General features: G+C 40.9%; 2 protein-coding genes across 2 annotated transcripts; one reads left to right on the top strand and one right to left on the bottom strand.

Annotated features, from left to right (window-relative positions):
- Positions 1–31: 31 nt before the first annotated feature.
- nsmaf (neutral sphingomyelinase (N-SMase) activation associated factor) lies at positions 32–15,047 on the top strand. Its single transcript, XM_085172808.1, has 31 exons — positions 32–228; positions 2,585–2,671; positions 3,770–3,848; positions 4,151–4,212; positions 4,520–4,556; positions 4,716–4,769; positions 5,131–5,202; positions 5,305–5,352; positions 5,691–5,743; positions 5,917–6,046; positions 6,168–6,239; positions 6,339–6,447; positions 7,773–7,949; positions 8,055–8,134; positions 8,217–8,307; positions 8,692–8,755; positions 9,986–10,037; positions 10,128–10,248; positions 10,336–10,467; positions 10,554–10,596; positions 10,684–10,850; positions 11,255–11,366; positions 11,676–11,734; positions 11,919–11,986; positions 12,081–12,148; positions 12,229–12,352; positions 12,745–12,828; positions 13,053–13,203; positions 13,519–13,621; positions 13,707–13,816; positions 14,361–15,047. The coding sequence occupies exons 1-31, from the start codon at positions 191–193 to the stop codon at positions 14,453–14,455; spliced, it is 2,742 nt and encodes a 913-aa protein (XP_085028934.1). The 5' UTR covers positions 32–190; the 3' UTR covers positions 14,456–15,047.
- Positions 11,619–25,379, bottom strand: cngb3.1 (cyclic nucleotide gated channel subunit beta 3, tandem duplicate 1). The gene is made up of 18 exons (XM_085172810.1): positions 25,178–25,379; positions 24,695–24,881; positions 24,011–24,083; positions 21,960–22,111; positions 21,560–21,859; positions 21,269–21,477; positions 21,137–21,187; positions 19,767–19,853; positions 19,609–19,673; positions 19,413–19,535; positions 18,018–18,159; positions 17,767–17,926; positions 17,202–17,299; positions 16,928–17,011; positions 16,663–16,781; positions 16,281–16,433; positions 15,995–16,127; positions 11,619–15,885 (listed from the first exon to the last, which is right to left on the bottom strand). The coding sequence occupies exons 1-18, from the start codon at positions 25,271–25,273 to the stop codon at positions 15,865–15,867; spliced, it is 2,253 nt and encodes a 750-aa protein (XP_085028936.1). The 5' UTR covers positions 25,274–25,379; the 3' UTR covers positions 11,619–15,864.
- Between the last annotated feature and the right edge of the window lie 105 nt (positions 25,380–25,484).

The following is a 25,484-nucleotide window of genomic DNA, read 5'->3' as shown; positions in this document are numbered from 1 at the left end:
CACTGATGCAGACGCGGTGTTGGTCCTTGAACATGCCAGCAGAGTGACGTCTCCTTCCGCTGCTCTGTGCAGACCGCTCACCGTCTGTCTTGGAGTGGGTCACGTGGTTTCCACCAAGTTTCCGTGTTTACAGAGCTCGGGCTGTTGTGGCTTGTCGGTATTGAGTTTCTGAAGAGGATGCTGTGCGGTCATGGCGTTTTTTCGGGCGCAGGAACGAACTAAAGAAAGGTTGGTGTTCTTTCACCTTCTGTTAGCGGGTGGTTATTTCCCTGCGTGGTTTTGTTGGGAGCTGAGCGGCAGCAGCGGGCTGTTTTTCCCGACTGTGGCCGCGTGTCATTGCTGCGTGAGGCAGGGCTGCTTAGCTAATGAGGCAGAGCTCCACTGTCAGCTGGGGGATGCGGTCTTATTATTGAAGTGGGCTCTGGTCTGCGGTGCAGACCGGTTACTTTTACCCAGAAGGTCCCGTGTCTAGAGGACAGTAAAACAAAATGACGCTTAAGTGAGAGTGTGGGGGATATAAAAGACTGTGACAGAGCTTTAAACTAAAGCAGCTGCTTTTTCCAGCAGCCCTCCAATTCTGAGCAGCCTAATGGAAGCGGCAGACCTTAGCACATGATCTATGCTTCAAACTGACCACCAGAGTGAGCTCTTAAAAGCTTTGCGTGGTCCCAGTCTAGAGCAGGGCATTGAATTTCCACAGTGCACTTTGATACACAGCATGCTGAGCAGGAAAAGGATGAGGTCACCTCTGAACAATACAGGATGAACAGTTTCTTCAGCGAGTGTGAAGAAGTGCTTTGTACGCACTGGTGACTCGACTCATTAGAGCCTGTCTGATACTGGAGTTTTGGACGTCAAGCTACCACAGGCCTCTGCTTCTAATGTGTTATGTTCGGTCAGGGAAATGAATACAAACAATTACATCAGTCAGGATCCAATTTCATCAAAATAAACTGGCTTTTGACAGTCTGGTTAACATAGAAAGCACTTTTCTGTACTTAACAAACGTCAGGTAGGATGTGGCAATTTAAATCATGTTCAGTGACACTAAGGAGACCGAAGTGTGCCAAGGAAATATCCCCCTAAACCAGGGGTGTCGGACTCCAGGGCCGGTGTCCTACAGGTTTTAGATCTCACCCTGGGTCAACACACCTGAATAAAATGATTAGCTAATTACCAGGCCTCTGGAGAACTTAGAGACATGTTGAGGAGGTCATTTAGCCATTTAAATCAGCTGTGTTGGATCAAGGACACATCTAAAACCTGCAGGACACTGGCCCTCGAGGCCTGGAGTTTGACATATGTGCCCTAAACCATTGCACCACCTGCAGCAGACTAAACTATTCATACAAGCAGACAAGCATTCATCCATTCATGGAGATTTTGCAGTAAATTGTAGCCTCACTTTCCTGTTCTTAGTTGACAGGAGTGGCACCCAGTGTGGTCTTCTGCTTCAAGGTGTGGCGTGCTGTGTGTTCAGAGATAATGCACACCTTGGTTGTAATGAGCAGTCATTTGCATTATTGTTGCCTTCACATCAGCTCAGAGCAGTCTGACCATTCTCCCCTGACCTCTGGCATCAACTAGGCATTATCAGCCAGAGAACTGCTGCTCACTGGATAGTTTGTCGCTTTCAGACCATTATCTGCAAACCCTGCAGATGTTTCTAGATTGGGGCAGATGCCAGGAGAGTAAATGAGGTCATTTGGCACCAACAATCATGCAGCGCTCAAAGTCGCTCTTTTTCTCCCGTTGCCATGCTCAGTTTGAACTTGAGCAGATAGACGTGACCATGTCCTCGTCCACCAAATTGCTGAAATGGGATTTGTTAATTAGACATTTGTGTTAACGAGCAGTAAACAGGTGTACCTAACAAAGTGGCCACTGAATTTAAGCAAATCACTTCCTTTTTTAGTGACACATCCTTCTGCCTAATCTGATAACTTTTACTTTCAACAAGCAGCAGTTCCACATAAAACCTTTCAATACCCTTTGTCGGGTTTGTTAAATACTTTTAAACATGTTAATGCAAATTGAGCAAAGGAAGTGCATGCCACGGTTTCTAAATCCACATTACTGCTCACAGTGGTTTAACGTATTGATTGTCAGTGCAGCAGAAATATTACACACTTAAGCTGCAACATTGCTCACAGCTGAATAATCAACTATGAGGCTCTCTCTCTTTTAGTGGTCACAATGCTAGCCTACAAAGTGACTTTATTTACATTTTCTTAGGTTATTTAATGTGTGTAATCCTGACAGAACACAACCATAAAGAAAGCTGTGCACATGATGCATCAGCACTGACCAGAATCTGCAGAAACTTGCTGATTCTAAGATTATAAATGTTTAAAAAGTGCACCAAAGAAAGTTTTCAGCAGGATGCATCATTGCTTGGAGTCACACTTATGTGTTAAAGAGACAAATTTTCCTCTTTATGTACATTAATAATGTGTTTTTACTGTTAACTTATTAATACAGTACTTTTTTTTAAAAAATTGGTGATTTGACCCTTGTGTTTGCACACAGTCTAACCCCACCATTGCTCTGATGTTTTCTCAAGCAGCTGTTTGCTCCTTTCCAGGTTTTCTCTCTTGCTGCTGGATTTGGAGGAATATTATTTTGAACAGCACACCGCGTACCATGTGACAAGCACTTTAAAAAAGCAGAGGTAAGTTGGATAATTAAAGGCAACGCTTCATCAGCATCTAACACCTTAAATCACTGCACCATAGAAGTACTTTATAAGCTTGAGCACAAACCGTGCCATCACTTTCCTCTAAAATTAGAAAAAGCAAAAGAAGTCTTACACTTTGAAATGCTTCTCTCTGTTTTTATTGGTGCTATCATGTACTCATGTTTGTTTAAAGCTTTTAGGGTTGATGGTAGTTGCTCTGCCTTCTGAGGAACAACTGTTCAAACACCATTTAGTTCTGTAATGAGGGCTTGTGTAAACTTTTTTTTTTTTGATCAAACATTGTGAACTTTTCAGTGATAATTATGTCCTGTTACCTACATACTGAAAAAGGAGTGAACAGTAAATACACAAAACACCACCTTTGCCTCATTTTGAAGATTTCTGTCCTTCAGGCCATTTGGACAACATTTGTGCCATGTAGCTGTTTTCATTTGATATATATAGATATAGATATAGATATATAGATATAGATATATATAGATATATATATATATATAGATATATATATATATAGATATATATAGATATAGATATATATATATATATATAGATATATATATATAGATATATATATATATATAGATATATATATATATATATATATATATATAGATATATATATAGATATATAGATATATATATAGATATATATATATATATATATATAGAGAGAGAAATTCTGTTGTTTAGGCTAAATGTTTATTGCCATGTGGGACGACTTTACACTGTAGCTCTGCTCTGTAACATTAGCCTTGAGACCCATCAATTCAAAGAAAAAGTAATCTGTTGTTTGAATTCATTTCCGGTTTTGATTTTCCCCGATTGAAACACAGCCGATTGGAAAATCGGGGAAGGAAAATTGATAGAGGTTGCTAGCCTGTAATTAGCATTTTATGCTAATTATTTTTATTTATTTTTAAATATATTAAATATTTATTTTATTTATTTTTTTGTGCAAAATATTTACTCTTGTTTGTTTTACTGGGTTTTTGTGTGTTTTGTTTGTTTGTTTTTTGGCGGGGTGGGGCTAGCTATTACTTAACAAGCTAACATCAGCTGTTTTCTTCCCAGAAAAATCAGAGGTTCATTCAAGATTTGTTCCAAATCGATCATATTTGATCCAGAGGAGCTTGCAGAACCAATTATAAAGGTTTGTTTTTATAACATTCTTTAAAAAAACAAAAATAAAACTACAACCAATAAACATTGTGGTAATGCTGCTAGCTAAATTTTAAATTGTGAATTTTAACATTAAAAAATATACATTGGTGTCACGAGGCCTGTCTTATCTTTGCTGGGAGATACAGTTACCATTATGTAGGCAGGCTGGATATAATGGAGACAGGCTTGTATTGTACATTGTTTGTGTTTTTTGAGTAAAAAATCTATGAATCATGGATTTTGTAGTAACGCCACCACGTCTTTAATCATAACTGCTCACTCTGCTTTCAGATTCCTCTGCGAGATTGCAAGAAGATTGAGTTTGTGGAGGAAGAGAAGAACTCTTTTAACAAGTGAGCACAGTAATATCTTAGGCGTTGCATGTGCACGTCACATGCTCATCTTTACTCAGTTTGACAAACCGGTTTGGTTACTTGGAGTGCAAATGTAGCCCAGCTGTACTTGAAAAGCAATTTTGTAAGTAGCATCTGCAAATGATTGGGCTTCATGTGATTTTGAAAAATAAAAACGTGTGCACTACTACTTTGGATGCGGCACATGCTAATGGTGATTATTCTGTTTTATTAATCTTGAAAGTGATTTTAGTTTTGATGTCATAATTCTTATTATTTACTATCCGATTTGTGCACATGCTCACAGACCCGGACCATCAGCCATATCTATTCTCTGCAAGCAGGTGAGTTATGGAGTTATTATAAACATGTTGTTCTTCAGAGAGCCACCAGCCCTCGCAGTTTTTTCTCTATAATATATGGTATTTGATTGTCCAGGTTGATCCTCTTTACTTTCATCGTGTCTTTTTTTTGTCTAAGTAAATCCACTCTTTCATTTTCAGGTGATATACATCAAAGAAAGCAACGTTATTGCGCCTTACAGAAATGAAAGGGTGGTGAGTCAGCTCGGCATGAGTGTCTTCTGTTGTGTATTCACAGAGACTTGTTTGTGCTTCAAATCTGGAATGTCACTGTCTCACAATAACTGCTGCTGACTATTTATTTTATTATGAAAGGGTGAAAACGGAAGGTAAAACTTTCTTACGATGAGTCAGAGCCCAATGATCACAGCCTCTGGACACATGTGCATTTGTTGGATCCATTTGAACACTATGCTATATAATGACCAGTGTAAAATTCTGGAATGATTGTCTAAAAACACTGAAGTACATTTTTAGGACAAGGTTATAAAACCAGTGTGTCATTTTATTCAAAAGAAACTCTCTTCTGTTTTTGAATAAACTTGTCTGATCACAGGAGGAAAAGACGCTGACCTTTCAGTTAGAGTTCTGCAGTAAAACAGAGGATGTTGTCCAGACGTTACTTCAGGTATGTCGCTGGTACAAAACAAAATACTGTGGGGGGGAGTTTTGTGTCACGTGTGCGGTGTGAGCTGCTTTCATTCCCTTTAAAATCTGTTAAATTTTGCAGCTCCACAGGGCCTCCTGTCTGGAAAAACTTGGAGACCAGACTGCAATGGTAAGTCGATCATTACTCTCAGTCCACAGTAAGCCTCGAAAGCAATGCTGCACTTCACACACTGACAAAAATCCACATCATAAAATCTAAATAAAGGTCCAATTTGCAGTGGCTTCATGCCACAACAGTGTGGTCCATCTCACATTTGTAGACCATTCCTCGAAACCCTGAAGATGAGGAAACGATGAAAAACAAATGCAATGAAACAGTGAAAGTCTGTTGCACTTCCTGTATTTGTCCCCTCTTACTCCTTCCTCTTTATGACCTTTAATTAGTTTAAAATTGTAAGTAACCATTACGTAACCAAAGACCAAACCCACGTTTTCCTTTATTTCTAGATTGCTGCCAATCTACAATCCCGAATGGCGAGGTCATCGTTTGACAAAAACTGGTATGTAGATGTCAATCAGATGAGTATTTATACGCTTTTCCCTAACTTTATTTTTAATCCTCATTGGATTTGTGTTATGCGTGACTTAAACTTAATATAGTGATTATTATATAAGGTTTAGATGTACTAGAGCGTGCAGCCAGACAGGACTGTGGTGTTAATGTGCTGTGAAGCTTTCAGAGTGTTGCTGAAAACCCTCACATGGAGTGTGCAGTGGAGATGGTCATGCCTCTGGTGTGCAATCCAGGCCATGTCTGCGTAACAGATAAAAACCTCTACTTCCAGCCTCTCAATGGATATCCGGTGAGATGACAAAGCAGGCAGTGGGAATGGTGTTGGTGTGGCTGTTTGTTCAGATGCTGAACACCAGTAATGTTTCACAAACAAATGAATTGTAATTGGTGTGCACGTCCTCTCCCTTCAGGAAAATGTGATTCAGATAAAGCTGCACAACGTCAGGAGAATCTACAAAAGACGGCTTGGTCTTAGACCCCTGGTGAGTCGCAAGTGCTACTAAAGGTAGCTTTAGTATCTTTCTTTACTGCAGTTTATTTGGGTGATCTCATGGGTTCATGTGTCCGGTCTCCCTGCTCAGGGTCTGGAGGTATTCTGTTCTGAGAATGACTTCTGTTCAGACATATACCTGAAGTTTTACAGCACGACCGACAGAGATGAAGTCTACTACTACATCGCAACGTTCCTGGGTGAGGCGATACAAGCCTATTAATAAATGTCTGATTTATTTTATCACTTCTTTAAAATATATTTTGCTCTAAAAGCCTGAATTTGTGGCTTCTGCTGGCTGCTGTTTTCACACATGTGCTATACTCCTGAGCGGTTTCTGTCAAGAATACACAACAAATTGCTTTAAAATCTCTTTAGGATCTTTTTCTTCTTTTGCTTTGTGTTGTTGGCTTTGTGTTCATACCTAAATCCTAAGAAAGATCGAACGTGTCCCCATTAGGATACGGATTTGTTGGTGTGTGGGACTCATACATGCACAAAAATTTGACCCAACAACATGCAATTAATATGCACAAATGTCTTTGATACGCTGCACTGAGATGGGGGTGACTCTCAAAGCAGAGCCAATGAGAATGGATAAGGAATCAGAATTGTTAAACTCGTATCAATTCTTGTCCCTGTTGTAAATCGAATAAATCTAAACCAAGTGGAGTTTCTCAGAAGTAACAACGTGTCTGTCTTGGACAATCTTCAATACAGCAATGTACCATGCTGCTTCCATTTGTGATACTTTGTTGATCATGCAGGAGTTCTGTCAGTAAATTATCAGAATCATGACTCACTTGTTTTGTTGAGATTTATTGAACAAATTGAATGAAAGTTAACCGACCAGCAGTAAAGATGCAGACGCGTACAGATAGCCCCAGTCTGTGCTGCGTGTTGAAAAGAGCATCTGCAGAAAATGTTTTCCTCAACATTGTGTGAAAATGATTAACAAGTGAATCCCTGTTTGCGTTTCACTGATCAATGATTACACATGAAGGTGTGCAGCAGTACACTCGCAGACATGGGTTTAAACCAGGGGTCCCCAATCCCAGTCCATGAGGGCCGGTGTCCCTGCAGGTTTTAGATCTCACCCTGGGTCATCACACCTGAATCACACGATTAGTTCATTACCAGGCCTCTGGAGAACTTCAAGGCATGTTGAGATGGTCATTTATCCATTTAAATCAGCTGTGATGGATCAAGGACACATCTAAAACCTGCAGGGACACCGGCCCTCGTGGACTGGGATTGGGGACCCCTGGTTTAAACAATACTGGATATAAGTGAGATCTAAATGTTCAAGGATTTAGGAGCAAACAGTGTGCCACTGTTAACCCTCAGCTACAGCCATCAAGTGATCACTAAATAGTCCAAAGCTGCAAGTAAACCTGGTTTCTGTGTGACGCAGAAGCAACTTATGTAAAACTGCTGTTGTCTTTATAAAGCAGTGCCGCTGATGCTTCATTCTCGGTGATTAACTGAACCACGTAACTGTGCTGTTTTCCTCTTTCTCGCTCAGAAAACCACACGATAGAGCACACAGCAGAGAGTTACATGTTGCAGTGGCAGCGTGGTCATCTCAGCAACTACCAGTATCTCCTCCACCTCAACAACCTGGCTGACCGCAGCTGCAACGACCTCTCGCAGTACCCAGTCTTCCCCTGGGTCATCGCTGACTACACCAACCCGCGGTTAGGTGGGTCCGCAGACCTTTGCTGCTTTCTCCTGTCAGAGTGATGGTGGCTGAGATTTTGGGTCTTGCATCTTTGTAAAGATGTCGGTACTTCGCTTTGTTTCTCAGATATGACAAATGCTGCCACATTCAGAGACTTGAGCAAACCTGTGGGAGCTCTGAACAAAGAGCGACTGGACAGGCTCCTGGTGAGACGACTGCCTGGTTGTACTGCGTTTGTTTTTGCTAACAAGTTCCTTATTAACCATAGAGCTCTCCTCTTGTCCACAGGCTCGATACAGAGGCATGCCCGAACCTAGCTTCATGTACGGCAGCCATTACTCATCTCCAGGCTATGTCCTTTTTTACCTGGTCAGAGTTGGTATGTCACACAGTTAACATTACTTATCGTCTACAAGACGTGTGGAACCAACAGATGTTATTTTTGTATGTTTTATAACTCTGAGGTTTAACCTGCTGGTCACCTAAGTGGCAGTCAAAATATAACACTACAGTTAAAAGCACAACATTTTCAGTCTTCATCTTGACAGTTTGTGATGATGCTTGTTCAAGTCAAGCAGAAGTTCAAAGATCAGTCAAATGCAAAATTGTCACAGTAACTGTGACTCACATTGTGACTCACGGTCACATTTTGGTGACACATAATTCTGTTCTCCTGATTACATTTGCTAACGCTTTTTGAAGTAACAGTAATGATATAATGATTTCTGATCTTTTAAATTAATTTGCTGTCCTCTAACTGCAGCTCCAGAGCACATGCTGTGTCTCCAGAATGGCCGCTATGACCACGCTGACCGAATGTTCAATAGGTAAATTATTTCCCCTGTTGTTTTAAACGTTATAATGGTAAAGTACAGAAATTTGCCCACTGGCTGATTTCTTTGTCATACTTGCATGTTTTAGATCAGGGTGTCAAACTCCAGGCCTCGAGGTGTCCTGCAGGTTTTAGATCTCACCCTGGGTCAACACACCTGAATCAAATGATTAGTTCATTACCAGGCCTCTGGAGAACATGTTGAGGAGGTCGTTTAGCCATTTAAATCAGCTGTGTTGGATCAAGGACACAGGTTTAGAGGGGTTTATTTTTGTTTCTTTGTTTGTTTGTTTTTTGAAAAATAACATTGTGATTATGTCCAAGACAAAAGCTTAACTTTTTTGAAAGGTTTGAGTCTCATTACATCTGATCTAAAACTAACACAGCATTTCATAAAGACAACACCGTGGCAACAGTCAGACACGGTGGTGGTACTTAAGCTCTCCACCAGAAACTGAAGGAGAATGTCTAGTCATCAGTTTGTGCTCTGAAGCTCAAGAGGACTTGGGCTATGATCTGAAATACACCAAGTCCCCCTCTGAATGGCTCACATTGATCGAGATGCTCAGCGTGACCTTCATGCTCAAAAACCCTCAAATGTGGCTGAATTAAAACAATTCTGCAAAGAAGAGCAAACCGAAGTTCCTCCACAGTGAAAGACTCGTTGCCAGTTGTCACAAAAGCTTGATTGTTGTTCTTGTTGCCAAACATGGTTACCAGTTATTAGATTTATGGGGCAATTACTTTTTCCTCATTAATAATTATTTATGCATTTCTAAGGGACGATGTACAAAACATTTATTTCATGTGAGAACAACACTGAGAATTACCAGCTGACATTGGCGCAGGTTTACCTACAAGCTACTTTCAACTAGCTTTACCCCAGGCAGGTAAAGCTCATCCTAACTCTGACTAAAATAGTGCTAATCAAAGAAGTTTGACACATAGATGTGCATTTATGTGTGCACACTGATCCAGTTTAATCTTGTGGGAGGAATGGATCCTGGATAGGTGTCCAGCCTATCACAGGGCAAACAGAGAGAAACAGTCATTCATGCTCACATTTACATGCACTGTTGTACAGGAACAGCATGCAAACACAGTTTGCAGTTTGTGAATACTGTGGAAACAAGTTTGAACACGTACAGTGTTTTCTGGTGAAGATGTGAATGTTGTATTTCACACTTTGAAGTTGTGTTTGGTGACGTGTTGTGGTTTGTTACAGCATAGGTGAGACGTGGAAAAACTGCTTGGAGGGAGCTACTGACTTCAAGGAGGTAAAGCTATTCGTCTATTATCTGGTGTTGATACTGTTTCTGTCGAGGAATGTCTTTCTTGACATGTTGCTTTTCCTCGTATGTTTGCAGTTGATCCCGGAGTTTTATGGGACAGACCCCAGCTTCCTGGAAAACAGACTGAGTCTGGATTTGGGCAGACGGCAGAATGGAAGTTTAGTTGGTGATGTCGTTCTTCCGCCATGGGCCACAGGTGAACTTCCTGTCGACCGGCTGTCTGTGTGTCTCTGTAATTTTAGGAGTCACGTGAGGAAGTAAGGTTTGCTGTTTCTTCCTCCAGATTCCAGTGATTTTCTTCAAAAGCACAAAGCCGCCCTGGAGAGTCAGTATGTGTCAGAACACCTTCATGAGTGGATTGACTTGGTGTTTGGCTTCAAGCAGAGGGGCAGTGAAGCTGTGGCGGCTCACAACGGTAACATAACCAACAGCTACTCTCAGTACAAGAGGCGCGAAAACATGCCAACGATTAATATTCATCTCATCGTTTTCCTTTCTAAGTGTTTCACCCACTGACCTATGAGGGCGGGATCGACTGTGACAGGTACAGAAAAGAAAATCCAACAAGAATATTTCCAAATGCTCATCAAGCCTCGTTGGCCTAACGTTTCCCCTCTGTCTGTTTGGCAAGCATTGAGGACACCGATCAGAGAATCGCCATGCTGACACAGATCCTGGAGTTTGGCCAGACGCCCAAACAGCTGTTCACCAGCCCTCACCCTCAGAGGATCACCCCGAGGTTTCAGAACATTACGCGAAGCTCGAGCATCAACTCACCCGACGCTGAACTATCTCCAGGTAACACCGCACAGCACGGGCAGTGTGTGAGAGCCCTGCAGCTGCAGAGCTTTCTCCTTCATTGTTCAGGCTTAAGTAGCTAAAAACACGATGCAACGGCAGCTGTGAGAGCTGAGCAGTGTTTCTAAAGCCCACACAGTTATGTGCTTCACTACTCCTCTCTGGGAGGATGGTGCATGTCTCAGTGAGCGAAGCCAATCAACACAAACACAAGATTAAAAAGAGTCACAAAAAGATGAATTATTAATTTAATTTTCTGGTTTTACTGAAGAAAATAAGAAAAAGAGTTTCATTTATGCACTTTCAGCTATATTAACAGCATTTTACTGTGTTTTGATATATAAAATGTTTTTCATAACCATAATAAGTTAACATGTAGGCCGGATCCCTGTGTTGTTTTGCAGCCTCTCAGGGCGAGGACTCGTCTTTCGAAGATCTCACCGAGGAGAGCAGGAAGTTGGCCTGGGCAAACATGGAAAGTCTGAAGCCCGTTTCCAGCCACAAGATCCATAAAGAGTGAGTCAGGAGCTGCTCGGTGGGCTGCAGTTACAGCAGAGTACAAATGTAACCACATACAGTAAAAGTGAAAGCCCTGCCTCAAAAAGGAGGAAGTGAATTCAAAGAAAGCAGGTAGCAGGCAGCTGCAGGAGCTCCACACCCCTTCAGAAACTTAATACTAGTTTCAGGACTACTTCCTTCAATAACAGACTGCTGTGTTGTTCTAAATAAATTCTTCATTTCATGCGTTTTTTTTTTTTTTTATATATATATATATACATGTATATTTATGTTTTTTAAGTAACTTTGTTTCTGCTGTATGTGCAGAGCTGTGACAGGCATTGCGGTGTCTCGAGGTGGATCTGCTGTTTTCTCCACATCCAAAGGTTTGGAAAATGTCTAGACTGAGAAGAAATGTAGACGACTCAGATCTACTTGGAAACTCATTTGTTTTCTCTTTAATTAAAAAGCCGTTGAACTAAAAGGATTAAGAGAATGATGAATTACGGTTTGCTCCGTTCTGTCAGTGCAGACGTGTTTCACGCTGACCCCTCTCGCTCTTTATTACAGACTCGACACTTAAAATGTTTTCCAAAGAGCTGAAAGAGTTCCAGAGAAGCATGTCGTTCTCTAACATGGTACGCTCGCCCGTTCAGCATCTCCTTCCTCAGATCTCTTCTCCGAATCTGTTCCATTTCTCTGTAAACCGTAAACCACTCGACTGTTTTTCAGGCCTTGTCATCGTGTTTGATACTGGCGGACAGTAAAACGGTGGTGTGCTCTTCATGGGACAACAATGTGTACGGACTGTTTATTCATTATATTTAACGTGGTGGAGTCTTGACGGCTTCTCGCTGACCTGCACGCTCCTCTCTCCCAGGTATTTCTACTCCGTCCCGTATGGCAGGCGGCAGGATACGCTGATGGGTCACGATGACGCTGTCAGTAAAATGTGCTGGTTTGAGGACAAACTCTACACAGCATCCTGGGATTCCACTGTTAAGGTAAAGTATTGTCTCCATAACCCTTTTCAGACATGGGACATGTTACAGCACTGGACTAATGAATTTACTGAAGGGAGAGAGCTATGCAGTATTTGTCATATGGACCAGATTGGACAGTACATCGCATGATATATAACACACGAGGTCCCTTTACTAATAAATAAGGAGGCAACATCGTAGACACATCAGACTCACACAAACGGTAAAATGATATCCTGAAAGCTTTCCCTGGACAGGAATGAGAACACTGTTATTGCATCGTAGCTCGCACTCGTGTTGTGATGACAGCTGAGAGTCCGGCCTGGTCAGGCTGCATGATGGCTTTTACGAAAAGGACTCCATGTCAGAGAGAGGATGAACCTTTAGCGTTGTTTTCTGTGTGACCTTCACAGGTGTGGGAATGCAACTCTGACAGCTTTTCCACTCACAAGAGATCCCAGTTTAATTTGCTGGGTGAGTTGGAACATGATGCTGGGGTGAGTGACAAAAGTGCAGCCACAGGTTTCATCAAGATCTTACAAACTTCATGTGGATTTAAATGTATCATAGTAACGCTGTGTGCATCTGTTATTGTTGGAAAAACTCTTAAAAATATGAACATTTTATTTTTAAAACACTGAGACATTTTAGCAGCGTTAAAACATGTTTAATAAAAACATGTTTAATAAAAACATGTTTGCTCTCTAACATTCAAATTCAGGTGAACACGGTCAGTCTGAACCCAGCTGGGACTTTGCTGGTGTCTGGATGTAAAGATGGGACCGTCACCATCTGGGACACCAGCAGCCAAAGGACTCTGCAGCAGATCCACTGCCACAGTGGGACCATCCACCACATGGCCTTCAGTCCTGGTTTGTGTGAACGTGGAACTTTGAATTTTATGTTTAACATTTTAGGTGATCAAATCTGCTTGTGGAAGCTTTGAGTAAATGATTCCCTTAAGCTTAATGTTTGTCTCAGTACAGTTAAAGTGCATGTGGAGAGCACTTCTTCAGCTTTCTTTGAAGCGGCTGTTGGCTGCTCGATTCTTCTGTGTGAATCAAACAACTCTTTACTGCTGAGCAGGAAGAATTTCTGTTGAGAAATTACAACTCCCAGACTCATATGTATTATCCAAAGACATGTAACTGTATATGTGTGTGATTATCCCAATTTTGCATTCTCAGATAGCCGACACGTTCTCAGTGTTGGAGCAGACTCCTGCATGAAGGTTATCGACGTCCAGACGGGAATGGTGATCTCCTCTGTGAAAGCTGAAGAGGAGCAGAGGTTTTCCTAGCAATCCAGAACTTTGTATTTCACTTGTTTCTTTGTGCTATGTTCAAAGCATTTAGCAGCACGTTTGTGTGTGCAGGTGTTTCTGCTGGGATGGAAACTGGGTGCTGTGTGGGGGCCAGTCTGGTGACCTCCTCCTGTGGGACCTTCTTACCAACACAGTTACCAAGAGGATCCCTGCACACTCAGGTAGAGCTCATCTTCAGTAATCATTGGGTGGAGTTTTTACCCCCGTTTTCAAACTTCTGCTGATGCTTTGTTTATTGGCTGTAAAACCAGCAACAAGAAGGAAAGAAAATCTGCTACATTTGTGATTTATTTACTGCCAGTTGAACGAATTGGCAGGAATGAATAGACAAATTTACCAGGAACTTCTGCTAATTCATTGTCCTGAATGACCTTGAATCATAACATAAAGTTGTTAGTAAATAACAGAAAATGGTGGGCCGGATTGGAGCCTTTGCTGGTTGATTCTGGGCCCCAGGCCTTATGTTTGACACCCCTGTCTCTAAAGTATTGGTCAGATTTCTGTGAAACTTGCAAAGAATAAAAAAACACAGTTCACTAATTTCCACTAAATAGGTAATATTTGATTCAGAAGATGTCACTGGATGCTAATTTGGCTAATATGTTTGTGCCGCTAATGTCGTAAAACCTTAAAATGCACATGCGTTATAATAAATGTATGTAATATAGGCTAAGGAATATTATACATAAATCCATGTACACACAGGTGCTGTCACAGCCATGTGGATGAGTGAGCTGTGCACCACAGTGATCACAGGTGGAGAGGACCGACAGATGATCTTCTGGAAGCTCCAGAGTTAAAGTTCCACCTCTGTTGGGGAGATAAAGACTCCCAGTGCAATATCCTGGACAACACAGGCCAAGTATCCTGCTGACTGCCTTTGAAAGAGACTCACAAAGGACTTGAGACATGCTGAAAACATACTCTAAATGTGCAGCATCTCAGAGGAGTTGGCTCTGAACTGTTTTTAATCCAAAACCAAGCAACAGGCCACACGCGGTCGTCTTAGTTTTCATTGATGTCTGCATCTTGGGAGAAAATGTCTACTTACAGTTTCGTGCATGAGAGACGGAAGCAGAAGTGTACGTGCCTGATTTTTCACTTCAGTTTTTAGCCTGTTATACATACATACATACATACATACATACATGTGGACTTTGCATAAATTTATTAACTGTTAAACATCACGTAGCTAATCTCTTCCTAACCTCCCTCCACTGCTCCGTAAAGGATAAAGCAGGTGTAGTTGGTGGATGGATTGTACCTTGTTTTTAAATAAGCAATCATGTTTCAGTAGCTTTATGTGAATTTTAATTTTGCAGTGGATTTACAGTGTCTGTCAGAGCTTTATGGTGCTCAGGTTTTATTAATAAATCATGGTTGCCTCTAAAATGTCTCCTTTCTTTTGGGTTTTTCTTTTTTTAGGGGTCTCTGAGGGTCTGATGAATGAGTTTGACTTATTCTGATTAAACAAACAGCACAGTGTACTTTTATTACACGGATCATCCTGCATTTTGCAATATTTCCACAACAAAAAAAAAAGAGTAAAAGTTAGTAAATGCTCATGCTTTTGGATTTTATGTCAAGAGGAAAGACGACTTTAATCAATATATCAGAGGTATTTTGGTTATTTACAGTGTCAGTGATGTTTGTGAACATCCAACAAACACTGGGGCTAAACCCAGACTACCCAGTAACAAACAGAACCATTCCTATATTGATATTTGATACTCTTGGTTACACCTCTTGGTCAAAATTCAAATAGACCAGCAGCTCAGTTTAAAGGTCACTCAGCCAGTAGGTGGCGCTCTTTGCACAGAGAGAATTCCAGTCAGGGATGGAAGAGCTTCGCATCACCCTGAACACCTAATAATGAAACTGAGGATAATTTTTGCCTTTTTCTTTTTTTAATATGAAAAGTCGATCATTTGCATGACACAAATTTCAAACAGTTGTCCTCTCCTGTTGTCACAGACGGTTCTGTGTATATTGAGTGTAGGGGAGATTATTATTGCTTTCTGATCATAGCACTTTGCTGCTTCCAGCAGACGTTTGAACTGAAGAGTATCAGGTCACATAAACCTCTGATTCACAACAGCTCTTCTGGTCGCTGTAGACTGGTTCCATTATGGGTCTTTTGGTAGCAATGGAAAAGTAGAAGATACCAACTTTAAAATTGTGACTCTCAATAACACTCCACATCCACTTCCTATTTCGTCTCTTCCATTTTCTGTGGACAAGAAGACAAAGTGAAGACAGGACCCAACCTCACAAATACTTTAGCCATCAGTGCTTTTAAACGGCCTACAGCAGAACACACTTCCCCACATCACGTTTACCTTGAGTTTTCTTATATTTGCAAAGGCTCTGAGTAGCTTGGGCGTTGGTGGCTTTGGTCCAAACAGAGCCAGTCCTTTCTGCTTCTCCTCATTGCCTTTAGCAGGTACAGCTCCTTTGGCTTTGACTAGTTTCCTTCACAGTGACAAAAAAACCCACACATTTTTTTAAAAGGATGCATATTTAAATTTAATTTAACGTAATGATTTGGATGGAGGTTTGGAGGGTATATGATACTTTTAAATTTGAATGAAAATGCAGTTCCTGCAGCACTAATAAGCGTCTCACCTGCCCTTCCTGGCCAGCACCTTCTGAGACTCCGGGTAGTGGACGAGGATATCAAACAGGTCTTTCTTCTCCAGCACAAAAAGGTTAGCGAAGCCGTGAGCTTTTACATTGGCTGTGCGCCTGTTTCCTCCATCTTTAGCAGACTGCAGTAAACTGTGGTTGGATAAGCAGACAAAAAACAATATGGCCTACTACTATGGCCAAAACAAAGCAACACAACCACTGCGCAATGTACACAACTTCACAAAAGCAGCATTAAAGACGTGATAAAAACTGCTGGATTTTTTTTCCTTCTTAGATTATCTCCACCCAAAGTTAACGTGACATCATCGTAACAAAGGTTTCACAGCATCAGCTGTCCTTCCTGATGCTCCACTCTTACCTGATTTCCCCAAACACGGAGCCGGCCTTCAGCGTCACAAACACAATGCTGTTGTCGGGTCCTCCCACCACCTGCACCGCTCCACTTTTGATGATGTACATCTCTTTACCGATGTCACCCTGCAGAGGATAGATCAGCGCAGTGACACTCAGCTCAGGTCACCTTGTTGCTTCATGATGATCAGCACAGTTCAGAAATATGTTGCTTGCTACTTTGTAGCCATGTCGTTACCTACAGACATGTATACACATATGTATGCACCAACCTTCTTCACAACAAAGTCTCCGGGTAGATAAATGATTGACTTGAGCCTCAGTAACATGTCCACTAACATCTGCTGGTCACAGCCCTGAAGGACAGAGTGTAGTGAGTACTGACTTTCACTGAATCACAGAAGCTCTGCTTTGCTTTACTCATCTCTGAAAGCAGCCAGCATAACTTCATTACACTTCACTACAGTTCATTATCCGTCCACTCACACGCCCTTTCTCTAATACACTTTCTATGGCACTAGAGCGCTGAAGCTTAAGCAGCCTCACCTGGAACAATGCAATCTTCTGGAATGTGGCAAGGTTGATGTCCACAGCAATGGCAATTCTCATCACCAGAGGCATCTTGTCCAGCAGCTCGGACTCATCTGAGAAGGACAGACAGTGTGATTCCATGTGAGCACATTCCAGATTTTTAGTCTGTGCATTTTTGCGGCTCATTATTAGTCATGCTTGAATCCTTAAGGAATGGCTGAGTCTTTTTCATTACCTCAGCTGTAACGTCAATTCGTTTCAGCTGTATTTTGTTATATAGCACCAAATCACAACAGCTGTTGTCTCAAGATGCTTTATATTGTAAGGTAAAAACCTCACAATACAGAGAAAATTCTTAACAATCAAACAACGCCCCGTGAGCAAGCCCTTGGTGACAGTGAAGTAAAAGCTTCCTTTTAACAGGAAGAAATCTCCAGCAGAACCAGGATCAGTGGCCACGACTTGTTTTCTTTTGTTTGTTTGTAGAAATGTATTTGCGTGGATGAATATTCCCTGTTCCCCATTTAAACTCATCAGCTTCTTCCGGCGAGGACACAACTGAGAGGTATAGATTTCTCACCCAGCATTCCCTGAGCTGCCCAGGTGTAGTTGTACCAGGTGCGGACTCTGTTCTGGACTAGCTTGGGGATCGTATAGGTGTTCATGTAGGCAACACATCCGTCCATTGACGCCCGGAAGTATGTCTGAGCTGCTGTAGCTGCTCCTATGACATCTCTCATCTGAAAGAAAGAAAGACAGAAATGTAAAGTGTCACAGAGAAGTCACAGATATTAACAGGTGGAATATTAACATTGAAGAATGTCCTCCTACCTGTCCGATCAAACTCGAGAACACAAAGACACCGATAAAGAAGTTAGCCATCTGAAAGGAAATCTCAAAGGTGGTTACAGGTTCCGGTAAACCCCCGATGTTGATCAGACTGCGAACTGCAAAGTAGTAGCAACGCAGGTACCTGCGCAGGGACAGGAGTGAGAAGACAGGAGTTATCCACAGCTACAGACGGCATGTCGTAAATCTTTTAGTTTACTGGGATCAACAGGAGCATGGTACGCCTTTATGCTGTGTAAAGCTCTAACATGGTCCTAAGAGACAGTCCAAGAACTTTAACCCTTTCATGCATTAATTATAACAACTTCAATCAGGATTTTTTTCACAAGTATTTTTATTCATCTTTAGGTATGAAAAAAAGATTTTTGAACTTCATTTTTTTAAACATGTCGTTTTTTACATACTTACTTCCTGGCTGACCAGTGGGTGGCAGAGTATATAGTGACACATCAGTGTCCAATGTTTATGTGCAAGTATACCATCAACACTGACACAAATACAAGAAAACAGCCTTTGAATAGCTGTCCACTGTAGTGACCACTATGCATGAAAGGGTTAAAGAACGGCGTTACCACAGATGAAGATAAAATATAAACATTTTTAAATACAGGAGTATTAAAACAGAACAATACGAGTTCTTTAAACTGAATTCAAAAGTGAGCAATGTCAGTCAGGACTTCTCTGTGCAAGTCAGCCGACGTCACTCAGTGAACAAAAGTTATCAAGAGCGAGTCACTCTGTCAGCATCAGTATGGTTAAACTTCCTCAGGAGCGCCGCATTTGATTTGCATAACGCTGAAAATAATTATTAATATCAGAGAGTTTAATCAATCTGCAGTTAATTAATGGACATTATTTAGATTTGCAGCTCCCAGCTAAGATGAATGCCAAAACACAATTCTCAATTAATATTTTAAAAAAGGATAAAGCAGAGCTGGTCTTTGTTCAGGAGGCACTCTTAGGATACAACAGAGGGCGCTGCTGATTTCCCCAAGCACACGCAGCACGGTAAATAATCATCTTCATCTGCATACTGCATACCAGCAAGCAAAAAACATGTGCATATGTGTCATTAAATAATGAAATAGATTTGGTTTTGGAAACACAAAGTCATAATATTCTTGGTAACTGATAAAACTTTTGTTTCACCGTGTCACAACATCGCTACATAGACACAGCTTGATTTGGCCTTGTTAAGCTTGCCTTTAAATAGAGAACCCCTGCTTTTTGTTGTTTTAGATTCTTTATACACATCTCTCTCTGAGATTTAAATTGTTTCATTAAAAGGAAAAATGAAATATTTTCTCATGAAATGACATGTTTCAGTGAACTCCAGAGTACAGTGCAGAACTTTAGGTCCCAAACTGGTGTACATACGCTGTGCCATTCCCGTCATACACCCATGTAGTTGTTGCAAGACCCTGGTGCACTGAGGCAACGTAGTAAGCACAGGCGTTGAGGTGGAGCATGAAGAGCAGGTAGCCTGTGGTGCGGGCAACTCTGTGTCAGAAAGACAGAAATGGTGACGCTAAAGCTACAAAACAGTGACACCATGCGATTCATGAGCAGTCACCTCCAGATGTAAGCTTTGGCCATGACACTCTCAAGTCGATCACTGAACTCAAAGAAGGAACCAATCTAAAACACACAGGGGGGAAAGTAAAGGAACTTATCAGAAAATGTAATGGGAAAAAAAGTACAATAAAAAGAAGTTAGCATCCTCCTGCCTACCCTGATGAAGCGGTTCAGTCGGTAAAACGAGGAGAATTCAAAGTACAGGCAGAGCAGGTCGAAGGGGAGGATGCTGATTATATCAGTCTACACGGAACAGAATACAAACATTTGTTAAACTTTGGATTTTGCTGCAAAGCTCACAGATATGAAAAAAGAATAAAAACCAAACTGGTTCAGTAAAAATATAAATATAACAATGTAAACTTCTAACTGCAAAAATGTGGATAAAAAACAAATGTATTGTCACCATCTATGCATCTATCCAAATCTATATATTTAATGTTGTACCACTTTATAATATGGTCTGCAAAAAAGGGGGAAATTCCCCAGTAATTACAAGGAATTTCAGTCTTTTATTTGAAATTGCAATATAATTTTATTTACCTACAAATACTGAGAATAAAGTGGTAACAAGTCAGGTTTGTAGAGAAAACAATGAAATAACTAGATTGTAAGTAAGTGTAAGTACTGTGTGAGTCATTTTAAGAAAGTTTTGCATGACTTCAGGTATTTTACTGGAAAGGAGACATAAAATATTCTGTAAGTTATTTTTATGTATTATGTAATTTCTTAGTAATATTGCAGAAAAACAAACAATATTTCCCATTCTTACATTGTAAGTGCGCTTTACAGTCTTTATCACACATATATTAGTAAGATAAAAGGACACTTGAAAAACAGAACATCGATCGTGCACAGCAACATAATGAATATTAAATAAAGATGTAAAAAGGTAAGATTAATCCACTCTATAATACGACCCACGCCCCAAAAACTACAGCGTTTGTATGATGTAGAAAAAGCGTTTTTCTGCAAACTTACCATGACATTGGACACAACTTAAAACTGCTTATGCAGTACTTAAATTTACTTAAACTATAATCATTTCTTTAGTCTTTTACACTTTAGTTTTAACTTTCTTGTTCTAGTGTGCAAGAAAGTGCACACTAGTGTGCCTACCTGTCAATATTTGTAGGTACATTTAATTACAACGTAATACCAAATAAAATACATTAAAATTCCATTTAATTGCAGGGGGATTACATCTTTAGTCGCCTTTAGTGTTTCATTTAATTCAAACCATTTAATAAATAGGATTTTATTTATTTATTTATAATATATGCTAATTTCATGCCAGTGCTAGTGCTTGTTGTTTTGGACATTAAGGCAAGCAGCGCCTCCACTCATTTATGGAGTCTTGGATTTGTGCAGTTTGGCTTTATCTTGCTGAAATAAGAAATAAGTACCACAATTCCTGAAATTATGTTAATCGTGTTATTTTTCAGCTGTTGAACAAAACTGTACTTAACTGGAGTACTTAAGTAAATGTATTTAGTTACTTTACACCACTGGACACGTGTTCTCACCTTAAATTGCTGTGATTTTCGATAATGTAGCTTAGTCAAAGCTCTGTCTTTCTGCAAGCAACAGAGGTGCGAAAGTCAATTAGACTATTAAAATGTTATCAGGTACATGTGATTGAGTGGTTTGTGACTTACAATGATGTCTCCAGCTTTGACAAACTGAAGGCGAGGCTGCCAAACAACGATGTCTATTATATTTACAATGTCGCTAAGAATGTCGAGGAATATCCAGTAGCGGTTGACAGTTTCACTGTGGTAAGGGAAAGCCAGCCTGGCGGAGCAAAACCAGACGTTGTAATTGTACGCCAATGCCACGAAGCTCAACCAGGAAATGTACCGACGATCTGGAAAGAGAATGACAGAAATGTCTGTCAAGTATTTAAAGGTAAATACAAGAAATTCATTGAGCTTAGCTGTGATGCCTACCTGTGAAAGGATCAATGGTGGTCCCCAAGATGACATCCATTTTTTCCTCCACTGGATGGAAGAGGACGTCAAAGCAGGAGCAGCTGATTTCTGGGAGGATCCTTTCTTTCTTCTTGGCCTCCTCTGCCAGTCTCTCCTCCTCGGCTTTCTTCTCGGCCTCCAACCTTTTCTCCTCATCTTTTTTCTTCTTCTCTTCTGCCTTTTTGGCCGCTTCCTCCGCCTTCTTCTTATCCGCTTCTTCCTTGGCTATGCGCTCTTCTTCCTTCAGTCGGATGTAGTCATCCTTTCTCAGAATAGGTGCTAAAAGGCAAAAAAAGAAGCATACGATGACTTAAGACATTAGTTTGCATGTTGTTGTTTTTCTCTCTAAGCATGCTGGCTTGTTTTTGACCACACTTACTGACAGGTGGTGTGACTTCTGGAGATGTGGCGTAAGGGTCTATGGCCTTCTCTTTGAGTATCTCTGTGCGTTCTTTTAACTTCTTGGCTAAAAATCGGATGGTGTCGTCTGTGTAGCGGGAGTAGACAACAGGTGGAGGAGGCGCTTCTTCACTAAAAACAGATAAATTAGAATAAAACACTCAACTCATAGCTTTAGGAAGACACTGAGAGAGACGACAGCAATGCTGCTTTTCCACTTGTTAAATAGGCATTTGTTACATTTCCATGCCATTAATATATTTCCTCAACATTCCCTTAAATTTCTATTGAAGCAACTCCAGCTTGCATGAGAACACAGTCAGATCAATCTCAGTCACAAATACCACTATAAGCTCCTAATCTTCTTTCCTGCTTTTAGGTGTCACATGCTGCAAGTCACAGTGTTATCACATCTTGAAAAGTAAGTGTTGAAGGTCTCCAGAGACCTCTCTCATTGGGGAGGGGAGGGGGGGGGACTCTGTGGAGTCATCAGTCCTTACTGTTAGATACCTGTTAGATATACCTGTAACTATTCCTGTCCTCAAGCGGCTCAGAGTTCATAAAAACAGCAGAGCTAAAGGAGAGCCAAGTTATTCTTAGTACAGTTAATGTGTCCTGGTGCAGTGCCCGTACAGGGAGAGTGTAAACTGGGTTGTTCTATAGATGCCCCTGAAATCCCTCACATGTAGGCAGCTGGTTGCTGTGAATACTAACAGACACGCACATGATGTTAGAGGGTGTTTGGAGAATGAAACCAGCTTTAAAACACTCAGGATGTGTTTGATTTACTTTCATCTGTAATTCAGGGGGTTTAACAAAAGTATTACACTGACTGTTTAGGAGTTACAGCAAATTTTTTATATAGTCCCCCATTTTCAGATGCTTAGAAGTAATCACTTAACCATAATTTTAAAATAGTTTTGTTTCTAAGACTAAATAATTTAAAGCCAGTGACTGGTCTTGGATGTCGTCAAATACCTTGTTTTCGCCCTTGAGTTGCTTTTATGGCAGCTGTTGCTTGTTTGTGTCTCTCTCTGTATTCAGGTTTGTATTTAAGAACTGAAAAGCATGCTTGGGTTGAGATCAGAAAACTCACTTGGGAGTTGAAGAATTGCTCATTTCTTTACCTTGAGAAGCTCTTGGGTGTCTTTTGCAGTGTGCTGTGGGTCATTATCCATTTGTGCAGAGAGTATAGCTCTGAACACGTCATCCTGCTACTTCTATCAGCAGCACATCGCAAATAAACATTAGCAGCCCAGTTCCACTGGTAGCCGTATACGAGTTGCTTGTTTCTTTCTCCATACTTTTCACTTCCTATCATTCTGGTTTATTTCAGGTTTTATCTGCCCATTTTTATCAGAACTGTGCAGATTCTTTTCAGATGTTTTCTGGCAAAGTCTACTATAACCTTTTTGTCCTTGTGTGTAACCAGTTGTTGCCCCTTTTTTGTAAAGCCTCTGTATTTATATTCATGAAGCTATTGACAGTGATACTCCCACCTCCTCTCGAGTGTTCCTGACTTTGATAGAAACTTTCACCAGCCCAACTTTCATAACCATCGAAACAATTCTGTGATCCACTTCAGTAGACTTCTCTAGTAGTCTTTGATGCTGCTGGCTGGCTGGTGCATACCTGATTGCTAAAAATGAACCAGATTGTTGAGCTGACTGCTCCAGAGTTTTTTGTATTTCTATCTCCGACCTCTTTATTTTGGTTTTTTGGCGTAATGCCACCTTCACTCATATCAACATCTCTCTAGACTTTGAGAGTTGAGAGTCCCAGTGAACAGCTACCAAATACAAGCTCAACACTTAATTAATTAACTCCAGATATTTGATCTGCTCAATTTGTCATGAAATAATGGAGCTGAGCTCATCTGGCCATGAAACTGCTTGCCAGTCAATTACATTTGTGATTCTAATGATGGAGGGTCATGTATAAAAATGGCTGTAATTACAAAACTAATAACGTAATAATTGTTAATGCCCTTAAATAAGCCGAAAAAGGAGTACAAGCCCGATGAATTCTTACCCTTCAATGTCCTCTGGATTGGCAGGAGCAGCAGTGGGAACAGGAGCAGCAGGTGCCTGTGCAGGAGCTGGAGCTGGAGGAAAAATATAACATCATTCTTTAGCTTTTCATTTTTATGACTGTTACAGAGCCCCCACTGAAAACCTTCAGATTCTATTCTGTAGAAAGATATTTAAAAAACAATTCAAGTGCAAAGTTTAACAACCAGAGCAGCACCACGCACCGCATGCTTATTTGACATTTAGCCCTCTATTCTTACACATCCCGAGGGATGCTGTTCGTATTTTAAACCACTGGTACACGAGGAAAAGATCACCACAGCATGAAGGAAGGCTGTTTCTTATTGCTTACTTTAGTACAGGAGTGGGAACCTAAACCTTCCCAAGACAGTGCTCACTGTTTGTGATACAGGATCAGCCAGATGACACCAATCCCTTTGTCTGTGATTCACAGAGAAACAGGGAGCAGATGGACAGTCTAACAATCCACTAAAAGACCCTTTTAAAGACCCTTTTTTAATCTACAGCAAGGTCAGAGAGTGTGTAACAGAGCGAAACAACACCTCTCACATCTGTGGACGATGGTACATACTACCAAAAAACATTACCTTCAAACCACTTGACCATCACCCTGATAACAATGTAACTGAATGTGGAACTCAGCTCAGATAAACAAGCATCTCACCTGTTTTTGGCTCTTCTTCTTTCTTCTCCTCCTTTTTCTTTTCCTCCTCTTTCTTTTCTTCTTCTTTCTTTTCTTCTTCTTTCTTTTCCTCCTCTTTCTTTTCTTCTTCTTTCTTTTCTTCTTCTTTCTTTTCCTCCTCTTTCGTGGGCTGATCTTCTTTTTCTTTCTTTTCTGGTGGCTTTTCTTGCTGTAAATTAAAAACATAGGCAGAGGGAAGAGAACAAATAGCAGTGATTAGCCTGCCAGTATAGTAACAACCTGTGCAGCACCAGCCTATGTTTTGAAGAACCAGTGACAGCTCCTGTCCATATTAGTGTCAAGCTGCCTCAGAGGCTTTCACCTCCTGTTGTGTATTTTAATACAACTCAGTCTGACAAGCTTGGAGAAGCCAATGAACCTGATTAATGTTTAATTTGAATGGAGTGTCCACTGGATGAACGCAGTGTTTGTCAAATTAAAATAAAGGGAGATTTAAGCTCTTACCGTAGCCGGTGGAGCCGGAGCAGTAGGCGGAGCGGCAGCAGCCTGGGCAGGACGAGGCTCAGGAGCCCCGATCAGCTTCTTTAACCTGCTGAACATGGCCAGACAGAAAAGAGTCTGACTTTTCCACTGCTTCTTCTGCAAACTTTTTTTTTTAGATGTTAGGTCTTTGAAAGAGTACCTGAACTGCTTGTTGTGGAGTCTTTACCTCAAACCTGAACAGCAGACTGAAGCAAATAAAATTCTAGGAATCAGTAAGTCCCTCTAGGCACTCCCCTTTCTCCAGGAGCCAACAGCAGCTCAACAAGCT

This window comes from Neolamprologus multifasciatus, chromosome 9 (assembly GCF_963576455.1).
Source record: "Neolamprologus multifasciatus chromosome 9, fNeoMul1.2, whole genome shotgun sequence".
NCBI lineage: Eukaryota > Metazoa > Chordata > Actinopteri > Cichliformes > Cichlidae > Neolamprologus > Neolamprologus multifasciatus.
Note: the sequence above shows the minus strand (reverse complement) of the source record. Positions and strands in the feature narration are given on the sequence as shown.

Excerpts from the sequence above, each read along its gene's own strand:
- nsmaf (XM_085172808.1), top strand. The coding sequence starts at position 191 with ATGGCGTTTTTTCGGGCGCAGGAACGAACTAAAGAAAG. Across the intron at positions 3,849-4,150 it reads TTGCAGAACCAATTATAAAG|ATTCCTCTGCGAGATTGCAA; the intron begins GTTTGTTTTTAT and ends CTCTGCTTTCAG. Across the intron at positions 4,770-5,130 it reads CTTACAGAAATGAAAGGGTG|GAGGAAAAGACGCTGACCTT; the intron begins GTGAGTCAGCTC and ends GTCTGATCACAG.
- cngb3.1 (XM_085172810.1), bottom strand. The coding sequence starts at position 25,273 with ATGTTCAGCAGGTTAAAGAAGCTGATCGGGGCTCCTGAGCCTCGTCCT. Across the intron at positions 21,860-21,959 it reads AGAAGTCACACCACCTGTCA|CACCTATTCTGAGAAAGGAT; the intron begins GTAAGTGTGGTC and ends TTTGCCTTTTAG. Across the intron at positions 18,160-19,412 it reads TATGACGGGAATGGCACAGC|GTACCTGCGTTGCTACTACT; the intron begins GTATGTACACCA and ends GTCCCTGCGCAG.